At 39.4% G+C, this 14,692-nt stretch overlaps 1 protein-coding gene across 21 annotated transcripts in view; it reads right to left on the reverse strand.

Moving 5' to 3' along the window:
• Cdc42bpa (CDC42 binding protein kinase alpha) overlaps positions 1-14,692 on the reverse strand; it is a 206,671-nt gene that overhangs the window by 70,142 nt on the left and 121,837 nt on the right. For 18 of the 21 annotated variants that reach the window (XM_036201790.1, XM_036201801.1, XM_036201800.1 and 15 more), the window contains exons 13-14: positions 6,576-6,818; positions 6,249-6,359 (exon numbers count right to left, since the gene is read on the reverse strand). In XM_036201790.1, coding sequence (XP_036057683.1) covers positions 6,249-6,359; positions 6,576-6,818 — 354 coding nt within the window. The remainder of the gene's footprint in view (positions 1-6,248; positions 6,360-6,575; positions 6,819-14,692) is intronic. The other 3 variants (XM_036201799.1, XM_036201809.1, XM_036201812.1) reach the window with 1 other exon arrangement.

The raw sequence follows: 14,692 nt of genomic DNA on the forward strand, positions 1-14,692 counted from the left end.
TTTAATCCCAGCACTTGGGAGGCAGAGCCAGGCGGATCTCTGTGAGTTCAAGGCCAGCCTGGGCTACAGATCCAGGACAGGCACCAAAACTACACAGAGAAATCCTGTCTCGAAAAAACAAAACAAAACAAAATAAAACAAAACAAAAGGTGATAAAAACAGAAACGCAGGGATTCTCAGGGTGCTGAGAATAAGTGGTGATTGAACACTCAGCCCTAAATAGGACATTTACAGACTCCCTCTAAGGTTCACGGACCATCCCTGAAAAGAGAGTGGAAAGAGAGGCACTAATGCTTACTTGCAAACACTGACACCCAATCATCACAGGAAACCAAAGTTCTGACCAATGCCATCACACGACTGATGCACTGATTTAGTCTATGTACTGAACTTAAATATCTTCTGGGAGGTAGAAAAGGGGCTGTGAAATGCTGTCTTTTGGACAGGACACACCAAAGCAACTTGCAATTTACAACCTTACAGAGCAGTGCAGCTGTCTGCAATGTGCCTGGCACAACTGGGCCTGCCATGTCAACCAGACTGTGGAGGGGCTCACAGGGCGCCATGTCCCATGCTGAACCAATGCTTACTCATGGGGTCTTGGCAAATGGCAGCCACTGTCCTCAGCTGTGTACCCACAGAGAAGTCCACAGGCTTCAGACTTACAGCTCCATCTTGGTTATACAGATCCCCGATTAAAATCAGTGGGTCATAAAAAAACAAAGCAAAACAAACAAAAAACTACATGAATATGGAAAAGAGACCTGCTTGAGGCGTGGGGGAGGGGATAGTGGGAGGGCAGACTGGTTAGCAGCAAACAGAATATACTATTTACATGTAAATTGTCAAAGAACAAATGTAATAAAAGTCACTGAAAGTTTTCCTTGTGCTGAACCACCCCTGCATTCCTAGGCTATATTTTACTTGGTCATGATGTATTCAGTATTCTAGTATGCTAGTATGTTGTTGAGGATTTGTGCATATATATGCATAAGGAATGTTGGCCTGTAATTTCCTTGTGCAGTCTTCCTCTGGCCTTGCTATTCAGGGCAATGTTAGCCTCACAGAATGAGTTGTATTTTTTTCTCTTCTGTTTTTTTTAAGACTTTACGGAGGTGTTATTTGGATATGAACTGTCCCAAAAGTTTATGTGTTGAAGGCTAGGACCCACTGGTAGCACTACTGAAGTGTTAGATCAAGAGGGCTCAATTCTCATCAATGGACTCATCTATTGATAGGTTCATGATGGAACAGTCCTGCTCCACTACATGCTCCTTGACATGATGTTCTATTTTATTATCAAAGTCAAGTAACACAGGGCTGAAACCTCTGAATCCATAAGCCAAAAACCACCATTTTCTTCTTTACATTGATCTGTTTAGGTAACTGTTCTTTAACTGTCTGGGAGTTTACTAGTGGAAAGTCTAGTACTGAACTCTGTTAGATTTTTAAAAATTCATTTTTGTTTATTTGTTAAAGATCTGTTCAAACTTTCTATTTCACTTTGAGTCTTTTTTGGTTACTTGTCCATTTCATCTAGGTCATCTATTCGAGTAGCATACAGTTCTTTCACTTTCTCTTTGCCACAGTAAAACAACACTTTTGATCCTGATTTTAAATATCTGCACTCCCCCCCTCCTCTCTCCTGTTTCTGTTCTGTTTAGCAAAGGTTTGTCAATGGAGTTAATCTTCTCAAACAGAGTTTTAGGTTCACTGACTCTATTATTTTTACCCACTATTTTATTATTTTTGATCCAATGCTTTGAGACAGGAACTCATGTAACCCAGGCCATCCTTCGACTGACTATGTCCCAATGATCTTGACCTCCTGCTCTTCCTACCTCGATCACCTGTGGGCCACCACCCTCCGCCCTCCACTCTCTCCCTCTGTTATCTTGACTTTGGCTTGCTCTCCTGCCCACTTAGGTTACTGGTTTGAGACCTCTGAGAGCCATCTTCACACTGTCTTCAAACTCTGGTAGGACGTGCCCCACTCTTATCCCAATTTCCTTGTTTTGTCCTTGGCTCGCTGGCTGCTTCCGGGTGTGTTGTTTAACATCCCCATATTTTCAAGCATCCCAGTTTTTCTTTTGTTGGTTTCCAGCTCCATTCCTTTGTGATTAGAGAAGGTTCTGTGAAGGAATTCAATCTTTTTACATTTACTGAGATTTGCTTTGTGGCTTAACCCATAGTCAATTCTTGAGTTTATCACACATACATAAAAAGAATTTGCCTTCTATGGTTGTTGGGTAAAAGCTATCCATACCTGTTAGGACTAGTTGGTCATGATGCTGCTCAATACCTCAAAACCCTGCTGACGCTCTGCACACTGTGGCAGGTGGCACAGCTAGAGGTGGGACCCCTGCTGCCCGAGTCTCTCTCCATCTGATAAAGTCGCCCTTGTCCCTTCTCAGCAGTACTGGAGATGAAAGCACCGGGCAAGCATCCCACCACTGAGCTTTGAACCTCCAGCCCTTTTGTGGAGTTTTCCTTTTGTGGCAAGGTTTAAGTTGATCAGGCCTTAACTTTGCAGCTCATCTGCCTCTGCCTCCCAAGTAGCAGAGACTACAGGTAGTGTCACCCAATACACAGAAAATTATTCTCACTGGAATAAAAATTCTTACAACCCCTGCAAGAGCTAAAGTATGGTTTAAATTTTTATTTACATACCTTTTGTACACAAAGTCCTATTTTAGGAAAATATCCTAATGAGTGAATAGGTATTGTGGGTAGCAGATAAAAGTCCTGGGTGGATGTGTATTATTGACATGAGCATAGCATGTCAAGGACCCTAGTGCCTCAGATCCATGCAAATGACAAAGGGTCAAAGGAATGGCAAAGCCTTGCCCTGGTCAGAGTAAGCATGTTTACAAACGGTGACCTTTAGCTGAAACCAGTGTTTGCAGAAACGATCAAAGTCCTGGGTGACTGAAACCCAAGACTGCTCTGCCAGGGATCTACCGAGGTCAGCTAAACCCCTCTGCCTTCTCTACTGTGCTGCGTGTGATGCACTGCGTGTGAGTCTCCCAGCTGCTGCTGCTGCTGTGTGCCTCCATCCAGCTTTCCTGTTCCTTATTCCCCATCACGCCTGTCAGGTCAACACCAAAGCTGTACAGGACACAGCAAGGTAGTAAATGCAGAGAAGGCTTAGTGAGAACAAACTATTTCACCTCTACTGCAGTTAAAAAAAAAAAAAAAAGGCTCCACCTAGTGATACTGTGACATCGTCTCCACACAAGATTCACACAGAACAGCATTTCTATGAAGCTGGTGGAGTATTGCAACAGTAATCCACTTCAGGCTCCCCCAGCCAGACATGCTCCAGCCTTTGCTGGTCTAATCCTACTTACACTTTGAGAAAGAGGTCCCCAAACCAAGATTTCATGGGTCAGTGACATTTTGATAAACCTTCTAGAACTGATACAATTGTGCCTTTTTACTTTATCAAATTAAGATACAAAACCCATCTACTACTGCCATCACAGTTATTATCACTATCCTTGTATACTATACACCAAATGATGTGGAATCTCAGAATAAAGATGATCTTGGCCAAAAAGGTAAATTTATATATCAAAGATAAGTAAAATAGCCGGGTGGTGGGGGCGCACTCCTGTAATCCCAGTACTCGGAAGGCAGAGCCAAGCGGATCTCTGTGAGTTCGAGGCCAGCCTGGGCTACCAAGTGAATTCCAGGAAAGGCGCAAAGCTACACAGAGAAACTCTGTCTCGAAAAACCAAAAAAAAAAGTAAAATAACCCAAGGAAATTATATACAGTATGTTTATAATCACAGTAGACACTTACTGGGCCCGTTTTGGGGATGTTTTTCTCAGGATCTATTCATTCTTTTCATTTGGGGTCTTTCACTGGGACCTGGGTTTGATGATTAGGTAGGCTGACTAGGGCTACAGCAAAGCCCAGGGATCCACCTATCTCCCTCGCCACCACTGGGTATAGATCCACTGCAGCATTCCTGGCTTTTTATGTGGGTACCTAGGATAGAATTCAGCTCCTCATACCTCATAGCAAGCATTTTACTGATGAACCATTTCCCCAGCCCACTGTTTTGAGCTTTTTATAGTGTAAGGCCCTAGTATAAAGTCTTTAAATGTATAATTTGCTACATAGTTCTGTTATATCAAATCTGGTGTGTAATTATGAGTTTTCAATGTAGCAATGTTTATTATAGAAAAAAATGAAAAGGATACTACTATATGGGAGAATTAGAAAGCCTAATTTCAATTATACATTGTCAATATGACTATAGAACTCTTAATCCTTCTGGGTTTCGATTTTCTCAGACGAAAGGTAAGTTTTATGTATGAAGGTTTTACGATAAAGCTTACTCATCTGTATGCCAACCTAAAATGTTTTCAAAAGGGAGCTGGAGAGATGGCTCAGTGGTGAACAGTACTGACTAGTCTTCCACAGACTTGGGTTTGATTCCCAGCACCCACATGGCAGCTAACAACCATCTATAACTCCAGTGCCAGGAGATACGACCCTCTTCCAACTTCTGCTGGCACTGCACACATGTGGTATGCAGACAAAACATGGACACAGACACATATACATGTAACGTAAAAGTAAATAAATCTCAAAGATATTTAATTAAATAAACTGCCATTGGGGAAAACTGGGCAAAACTAGAAAGAATGCTGTGATGATCTTCGCTTGCTGGACTGTGAAGGGCCTCTAACTACTTGTAGGTGTGTCTGTGAGCACACTGGTGACACTGACAGATTGGACAGGCCCTGCTCTCTCACACAGACTAAGCCCTTGACGGACTTGCTGAGAAGGCAGTGAGAGGAAGAAGTGGAGCCTCGCTGGAGGAAGGAGGCATACTCTTGAGGGCTGTTTAGCTGTCCACTTCCTACATTGCCCCTTTCTTTTCCTGTCTGTGGACGGGTAAACATTCTCTTCCTTCCACACCAATGTCCTGCCTTGTAATAGGCCCAGAATCAATCAACTGAGCCATAGAAACAGGATCTCTCCAACAGTGTGGCAAAATACGTAGTCCCTTCTCTTACACTGTTTCCTCAGGCATTTTGGTCACAGAAATGAGAGAGCTAAGCAAAAGCAATGTCTAAGACTTCTCGGTTGCACTCTCTAGTTCTTCTGAATGAAGTAAAAAAATGAAACATCAGTTTTCTCTGATGTTCAGTCATCATAGTTAGGGCCAATTCTACCACATGACTGATTCACTGAAAAGCACATGTATTAAACTAGTATTTGAAAATGACCAGGTACACAGGACAGGTTAATAATGCATTTGTCTATGTTTTGAATAAACTAGGTTACAGTTCTAGAGAGGAAACAGATCTGTGAGTCAGTCATTGAACCATGCTGCAGTTACTACAAGGATTCAAAAGAAGTACTAGAAGGGCACTGAGACTTCCTAAGAGGCCACTCAGTTGACTCTGGCATTCTCTTCAACATCTGCAATGCTATCACTGTGGGAAGAATTACTGCACTATGAGGCGTGAGCTAGCACATGTACTTATATAGCCCTGGAACAGAAGCTGTAGATGTAGGGGAGGGGAATTGTTCCAGTCCGTGTTACACAGCTCATAACTGGTCAGGCTAGAACTGAAAACTGGGTCATCGGGCCAGAGCTGGCCTCTCTTGGGTCATATATAAGACAGGCAGTGGGATGGTAGTTAATTCTGACGGTCGACTTCACTGGCTTGAGAATTACCACAGAAACAAACCTCAGGCATGCCTATGAGGGAGTTTCTAGATTGGTTTAACCTAAGGGGGAAGACACACCCTGGATTCCTGGACTGACCAACAGGGGAGATGAGTGCCAGCATTGCTGTCTGCAATGTGACATGACCTCAAGATCCTGCTGTCATGCCATCCTTGTCATGATGAACAACATCCTCAAATCGTCAGCCAAAATAAATGTTTCTTTCCTTAAGACACCACCATCAAATGTTTTGTCACAACAAGAGAAAAGTGGCAAGCCCAGGGACTCCTGATATCTTATTACAACATGCATTCAGATTAGCAGGACATCGTGTTCAGGCAGGCAGTCCTTTGTGGATCTCTACTCTCCACTAAACCTGTGAATGTGATGAGCAAATCCGTCGTTTCAGCCCCCTAGCAGAAAGAGTGAGAATTAGGACTACAGGACTGGAAAGCACAGGCACTCTTCAACTGTCACCAAAAAGAGTGAGTAAGCTAGCACTTCTTTCAAGCCTGCAGAGAAGCCAACTCATCGGGAGTCACAGAGGCTGAGTGGTACCTTCAGGCCCTCCAGTTCGTTCTCCAGCTGTTTAGAGTAATGCTCGCTCTGCTCACGCAGCTTCCTGTCCTTCGACGCTTCAGCAATCAGGGCTTCAGTGTGAACTTCCAGCTTCAAAATAAGAAGGGCAGATTTCATTAGTTTTTCAAAGTACCTTCCCCAAGACAACTTACAGCTCAAAGGCGAGATTCACACTAGTTTATAGTAGCAAGCTACAAAAGAACTTTTATCACAACTTAGAGAATGGCTTGCACATTACTTCACTAGTCTCTAAGTGCAGTTAAAGCACTGCTCCACAGACACTACGGAATTTGCCTGGCTACTGACCTCTTTCTTGGCTCTTTCTGCTCTGCGCAGCTCTTGCCTTAAGCTCTCAGCTTTTTGCATCACCAGGTCCACCTCTTCTTCCTTATCTCGGACATGGCGAGCAAGTTTCTGTTTTTGGGTGTGCAATTCTGTTAGTCGTTCATTGATCTCCATGAACTCCTGCATGGCCAGCTTCCTCTGACAGTGTGCGTCTTTCAGCTCTTTGGACTGGTTTTTTAATCGCTCACTAGCCTGGACTAGTTCCTACAGTTTTGTAAAAAGAATATAAGTTACCAAATCTTCAACCTAGAAACCACACTTGGCCATGAAAGTAGCTATTATTAAGTAAGTCATGAAGAGCCAATATTATTCACTTCAGGACAAAACTAACGGAAATGGACTACTTCTAAAGACATTAGGGGAATGATGCCTTGTTCACCTTCTCAAACTTGTTTTTAAAATTTACTTTTATTTATTGTGTATGTGTTTAGCCTGTATTATACATGTGCACCATGTGTACACAGAAACTGTTAAATCCAGAAGAAGGCATCAGAACCCATGAAAGTGAGGTTATAGACAATTGTTGGCTCCCACATGGGTGCTGGGAACTCAACTCCACAGAGCAGCTGGTGCTCTTCATCAGTGAGCCCTCTCCAGCACCAACTCTCAAATCTTTATGCTGACATGCAAGTGCACAGAGGAAGCTGAATGAGAAGAACATATAAATATAAATATGATGTTTAAAATTATTTGTAAAATTTAATAAATATTTGGGAGATCTTTTTAATTAAACTGAATAATTGCAAATAATAAACGATAAACAGTTGCCCTTTTCTTACTGAGGAGAATAAGCCCTAGACCAATAACAAGGAGAAATCTCCCTAAATCTGAGATTACTGACTTAGAGGTGCTTTGAGACTCAGGTCAGTGTAACTGGAGGAAGGAATGTCAAGGAACTTTGGCTTATTCAAACATTAACAGCAAATAAACATGAGCTCGTATCCACAGATTCCCAAAGACCCAAAGAACCAAACCACTATAAGAAAATCAATGGCAACAAGAGGAAACAAAAAGAAACACCAGAAGTATCTGGGTAGCATGAGACACCAGCATAAGACTGGTGTGTGTGAAACATTGGAAGAAACAAAAGGAGCTATCATAAAAACTGGGATTTAAGAAAAGACTAATAAAAACTATCATATAGGTTTATTAAAGAATCTGCAGGACATTTAGACATTAAAGAAATATGCATCAAAATTAAAAGCACACACATATGTAATTTAGGAATCTTTCTATTTAGGGAGCAAGAAAAAGAAATTCAGACCTAAACCCAGAAATGTGTAAAAATGAAACTGGATAACACTACAAAAATAAAAGAAATAGAGATGATTCAGCAGCAAAGCGCACTGGGCAGTTATCCAGAGGACCTGGGCTTGGTTTCCATAGTGCCCATGTAGGGCATTCACAACCATCTGTAACTCCAATCCCAGGAGAAATTAGGCCCTCTTCAAGCTTCCTTGGGCACTAGGCATACAAAGAGTGCTGGCAAAACACTCATACATGTAAAATTCAAAATAGATGAAGAAATAAAGAATTTGGGAGGCTAGTGAGATTGTTCAGTAGGTAAAGGCGCTGTGCTTGATCCCTTGGTCCTGCAAAGTGGACAGAACTGACTTCTGCAAATTGCTAATCTGACCTCTACACCCATGCCACAGCAGGTGCACACATGTGCATATAGACACATGTGCACACATGCCCCACCCCCCCCACAAATGGAATACATTACAAAAGAGATTTGGGGTGGTAGCAAATCATTTATATTCTACTTTCAGAAAAACAAAAATAGATCAAACTAAAAAGAGACAAGTAGTAACAGAAAGAATGGAAAAACACTCAAAGAGACAAGAAAATGATGCTGTATATCCAGAAAAATGACTTCTGAAGTATAGCAAAACTGACAGCGTACCACTACCAGATCTGCATTAAAGGAAACTCTATACCTTCATTTCAGGAAGAAGGAACGGTTTTAGAAAAACGGAAGACAAGGGAAATAGAGACAAAGAGCCTGGAACACATGTGAAGAAATATGTATGACTATACTATGTTAAAGGTCTGATTTACAGAAACTAGTAAATGTGCACACTAAATATCTGTGGAGACTGCACATAAATTGGAAGGAAGTAACAGAATTAAAGGCCCTTAAGAATTTTGAGGACCAGCTTAATATGTTTAGATTTTTGTTAATAAGCATAGTAAAATTCAAATGCAAATACCAAAAAATACCAGAAGTAGTGGGAAATTAAACAAGAACAAGAAAACAAATAATAAGAAACAATTTAGCAAAACAAAAATAAATTCTGGAGACTAGTTTCATAGCAATACACACATACTATGAACTATGCCTCAAAATGGTTAACATGGGAAATACTGAACTACATGCATTTTAGCACAATCATATTTTGTTAAAATAAGGACACAGAAGAAGCAAATGAAAAACACAAAGGAAAAGTGAAACAGAAACATATCCATATACATTAGTAATCAAAATAGATACAAACGGCCAAACTCACCAGACAAAGGTAGTTTGTTATACCAGATAAACAAAATCTAGATATTAGCAGAAAAGCATTGTTAAAAATAGTGACTATTACTAAACAATCACAGAACTCAATAGAACAGGAAACCATTCAGACATTTAGTGAATTCTGTAAGGTAGTCTTAAAGCACATTGAAAAGAAACTGCCCAAACTAGAGAACGTTAGAAAATAAATCACCACAACAAGAACTTCAATTTCCTAATCATTAATTATCAACAGGGCAGAACACTGACCTTAAAGACAACCTGAAAAAGTAGAGCCCATGCCTATAAACCCAGCATTTGGGAGGGCTAGAGTGAGTCTGAGGTTAGCCTGGTTTATGCACTGAGTAGAAGGTTATGCTGGTAAACACAATGGGACTTTGTCTTACATTCCCTTCCCCTACAAAAGGGTTTGAAAGGTTCTAGTAAGCTTTCTGCGTATATTAGTCTGCACACTGTCTTGGGAATTTATACTCTTTTCAATGATATACATTGAATATTTTAAAAATAACGCTAAAGTCTAAGCCATGAATCAAAGCTCTGTAGATTTCAAACAGATACACAAATGACGTGCTTCAAGGCACTGCAATGAACTAATAAATCAACAAGAAAATAATAAAATTTCCTACAAGGAAAACTTTAGGATACATTTATAAGAAAATAATTTGTCAAGAAAAAAAATGATCAATACAAAAATTATTTAAAACTAAAAATTTCTAAATTAAAGAGCAATACACTGTTTCATATATACAAAAACTTGGTGCTGCCTGAAGGCGATATGGGAAACTGTTGTAGAATATTATTTTAAGATGTGTTAAATTTGTTTGTGCTGTGTAATATTTGTTTAATGATGCAAAGATGTGATGCATTATTGTATGTTGTATTTGTTTAACTCTGTGTTATTTTGCCTGACTAAAACACCTGCTTGGTCTAATAAAGAGCTGAACAGCCAATAGCCAGGCAGGAGAAAGGATAGGTGGGGCTGGCACACAGAATAAATAGGAAGAGAAATCTGGGAAGAAAGGATCAAGGAGCAAGAAAAGAAGAAGAGGAAGACATCAGTGGCCAACCACCCAGCGACACAGCCAGCCACAGAGTAAGAAGTAAAGAAAGGTATATAGAATAGAGGTAAAAAGCCCAGAGGCAAAAGATAGATGGGATAATTTAAGTTAAGAAAAGCTGGCTAGAAACAAGCCAAACTAAAACAGGCATTCATTTTGGGAGCTGGGTGGTGGGTCCCCAACAGAGCCAAAGAGTAAAAACAACAACAACAACAACAACAACAACAACAACAACAAAATCCAACTACAGAAAACAGTTTGAAATAGGGCAGGTTTCATGGAGAGTCCACATAAGAAATAGAGAACCTTCCCAATAAGAAGGAAGCATATTGTTTAACATTGTGAGACTAGTGGGACCTTATATTAAAAATAGTCAAGAAAAAGTGTAGGCCAACTTTTCATAGAAAGTGATTAAAAAACATGATTATGAGCAAATCATTTCCAGTGATGCATAAAATCCCTAGATATGAGCTTTTGAGTTAGACTCAACACACATGGAAATGCTAGCTCCACCACTTCCTATCGCCAGTGACCATGAGCAAGTTAACACCTCACTATTCAGTATCAGTATTAGTCAAACAGGAATAATAAAATAATACATAACTCACGGATTATTGTGAAGATGAAACATTTTATATGTGGTGTGTGTGTGTGTGTGTGTGTGTGTGTGTGTGTGTGTGTATGTAAACATACATGGAAGGCACCTAAAACATAATCTTCTACATAAACATGACCTATGCTATCATATTATCATTCAAACAAAAAATGTGTTTCATATTAGAAAAACTCTGTTAATATAATTCACCATACAATGTTTTTAAAGCAGAATCATATAAATGGTGTATAGGAATAAACAGTGTATAAACTCAATACTTATTCTTAATAGCAAAAATCTAGTAGCAAAATAATAAAAATAGGAAATAATTCCCATGACCTACTGGAAAATATTTTATGAAAAACACATATAGCAAGCATTAGCAGTAAAATGTTCAGGGCATTTTCTTTAAGATCATCAACAGGTTGATACTTGATGTTACTATTTTTATGTGACAGTCTTCTGAGGTCCCAGCTAACACAGTAAGCTTACAGAAGATGGAAACCATAACAACTCCAAGTTAGAAGCAAAATAGTTAGTTATCCTTTATAGAAAATTTTGAAAAAATATAAAACATATCCTGTTAATAAGAGTTCAGCAATGTTAGACAAGACCTGCTAATGCAAGCTGGGAAGAAAACATAAAATTTAAAGATATTTAAAATATGAAATAACAGAACAACAATTTAAAGAAAGGCAAACAATTTCATGAAGAGCCCATTTTGTTTGTGTGTTTATTCATCCTGGTTATTGAGATGGGCACTTGTGGATCCTAGGCTGACCATGACCACCAGATAACCAAGGACAGCCTTGAACTTCTGATCTTGCCCTTGTGCAGGGATTACAGGCATCAGCATGTCTGGTTAGGCAGTACTGGAGATTGGACACAATGCTCTGTGCATGCCAGGCAAGCACTCTACCACCTGCGCCACATAATAAACTTTAAATATATGAAAAGACATCACATTCATGGATTAAAAGACTGTGGCACTGGACAGAAACAGCTTTTGTGTTTTGCATAGTTAGCCCACCTAAACAAATGTCACTGAAACTTGGGGCCTTTCCTAAATGTGAGCCATAGAAAGTAATTCATAACAAATTTCAATAGCGGGAAAATTCATTTACCTTCTGGAGGCATTTCAAGGTGAGGCTGCACGTGCCCTGGACTATGGGGACTTCTTTTGTGAAGCTGATTATGTGGGGCTTAACTGTGGCCTAGAATAGTTAAATTTTAGTCCAAAGGCACAGAGAAGAGGTCCAAGACATTTCTCTTCAGACTTCCTAGAAGACTCAGGAAAAAAAAAAAAAAAGGAATGGAGAGAAGTACTGCATTTTTCTTCTCTAGTAACACCTGGACAAACATTTTGGAGGTTACTCTTCTGTGATACAGATTACTCACTTGAAGGGTTGTAACCAGTTAGTTCTCAGATTTTGTGCAGAAGATAAAAACTGATATTTTCTATTGAATAAAAATGACAATAATCTGCTATGCTTTTATTTATGTGTTCACTCAAAAAATAAACATACATGAACTCTGATATGATATAATATAATATGGTTAATTCTTCCATAATTCATCAGTGATGAAATATAATTTCAATTAAAATTCCATCCTAGTTTTCCAGGACTACAGACTAACTTCAGAGGGAATCTGCTGTATGACAGAGGTGTCATTGCAGTTGGGGAAAGAGCAACTATTCTGTCCACAAGGAACTGGTTAGCTATATCGGAAAAAGGAAAACTGAATTCTTGTAACACACTGTCAGGTAGGGATTAGCACGTTTGGAGTTCAATAGGAAGTAACCCTCCCTCATAACCAGCAGCATGACTTTTGATCATTGGTCAAAAATGAGGTCTGAGTCATATGTCTGGCCCTGGTTGGTTGGATGGACATTAAGAATTTACAAGACTAATGTCTGGCTGAAGGCCTTCTCAGAAATAACAAAGATATATGATCATCCTCTTCCAGAAGAGCCAATCCAAATGGACCTATCAGTCACTTGGACAATGAAAACACCCTTCAGAATGGGGTGGGAGGCTGGAGGGAAGGCGGGTTTGGAAGTGGGAGGGGGGAGGACAGGGGAACCTATGGCTGATATGTAAAATTAAATTAAATTAAAATAATAATAATAATAATAATAATAATAATAATAAGACTCAGAAGCAGTATAAAGTCTGCTGAAATGTAGGCTGACACAATGGCCTCTCTGACCACTGTCAACTCTCATCCCTTGAGAATGTGTGAAGGTATTCTATTTTGTGCTATAATAAATTCTACCCGTCTTCTAGCCTATGCTGTGTGTCTCTGTCTTATAAGGATTCTTTCCACAGAGATCACAAGGACCAGGGACCAAAGGAAGCACTGAGTAAGATCCCAGCAACGACATGGTAAGCAAAAATGAGTTTCTGTGTAGAGACAGAAATACCAAAGACCAGGCTTTTAAAATTAAGGATAAAATTTAGGAGATTTTTTTTTAAGCCTCTGATTTCTTAGTGTATGAGCCAGCAAATGCACCAACTTAAGTGTATTGACAAATGTACACCACACTTACAAGCTCTGGTTAGCCAGAAGGAAAAAGAACAGCCACTGACAGGTTTTTTTTGGGGGGTGTTTCTTTTGGGTTTTTTTTTTTTTTAAGACAAGGGTTTCTCTGTGTAGTTTTGTGCCTTTCCTGGAACTCACTTGGTAGCCCAGGCTGGCCTAAAACTCAGGGATCCACCTGGCTCTGCCTCCCGAGTGCTGGGATTAAAGGCGTGCGCCACCACCGCCCAGCCAGTGACAGGTACTTTTAACCTGCACATTTAATGAAAGACGTTAGAAAATTTCAAGAATTCTTATAAATAACAAAAGACAACCAAACAGAAAAACATGTAAATTTTTAAGGCATTTTGTAAAAGAAATAACATAAAATAACAGACAGACATGAAGTTAAAGATACATGACCATTTAAAAAATCAGACAAATGCAGACTGAATACGAAGACACCATGTTAGATCGAAGTCTCAATATAGACGAGACTGACGAGGAGAGATAAGTGAAGCATATGAGACATCACTGAACACAGACACTTCTGTACTATATGGGAGAATATAAAACCACAATACTGGAAAACATTTCGGCATTACTAGAAAAAAATCTTTCTAAACTAATTAAACATGAGCAGAGGACCTAAGTGGACAGTGCTCTGTGGAAGACACACACAAAAGCCAACAGCTATAGAAAGAGATATTCAAGATAAACTAATCGCCACAGAAATGAAAAATCAAAAGCAGAATCAGATATCATTTTACAACAGTCAGGACGGTTATTACAGAAAAGTCAAAAGCAAAGAAGCATTGGTTAGGATGCAAAGAAAATGACATTTTTTTCTTCCTGCCAGGAGGCCGTTAACCAAATCACTTATTCATTATTTTATTATTATATCTTACTGGTATAATGTTTCTTTTCAACACTACATCTTTCTAAAATATACTAGCAGAATTTTTAGCACTAAAATGTACTAAAATTTGCCAAAAGACTTATTTCTAAAAAATCAAAATACTAGATTTTTATGTTTATTGTATTAACTAAATTTGACTGTACAATACTACCAATACATACAAACTCAAACTACCAATATGACTACATTATTATTACAGGAAAAAGAATGGCTGTCATACATGCCAAGTGCTACTTGGTTGAGATGAATCTACACAAACCAAACTCAAAACTGCAGTCAGTACAAACTGAAAGTGTGCTCATCTAATGCAATTCCATCTGTAATAACTCCCTTATCAGCATAAAGTTGTTTTATTTTAATTCAATTTTCTTTTCTTTTCTTTTCTTTTTTTTTTTTTTTTTGAGTTGAGGATCGAACCCAGGACCTTGCGCTTGCTAGGCAAGCGCTCTACCACTGAGCTAAATC

This window comes from Onychomys torridus, chromosome 11, assembly GCF_903995425.1.
Source record: "Onychomys torridus chromosome 11, mOncTor1.1, whole genome shotgun sequence".
In the NCBI taxonomy this organism is placed as follows: domain Eukaryota; kingdom Metazoa; phylum Chordata; class Mammalia; order Rodentia; family Cricetidae; genus Onychomys; species Onychomys torridus.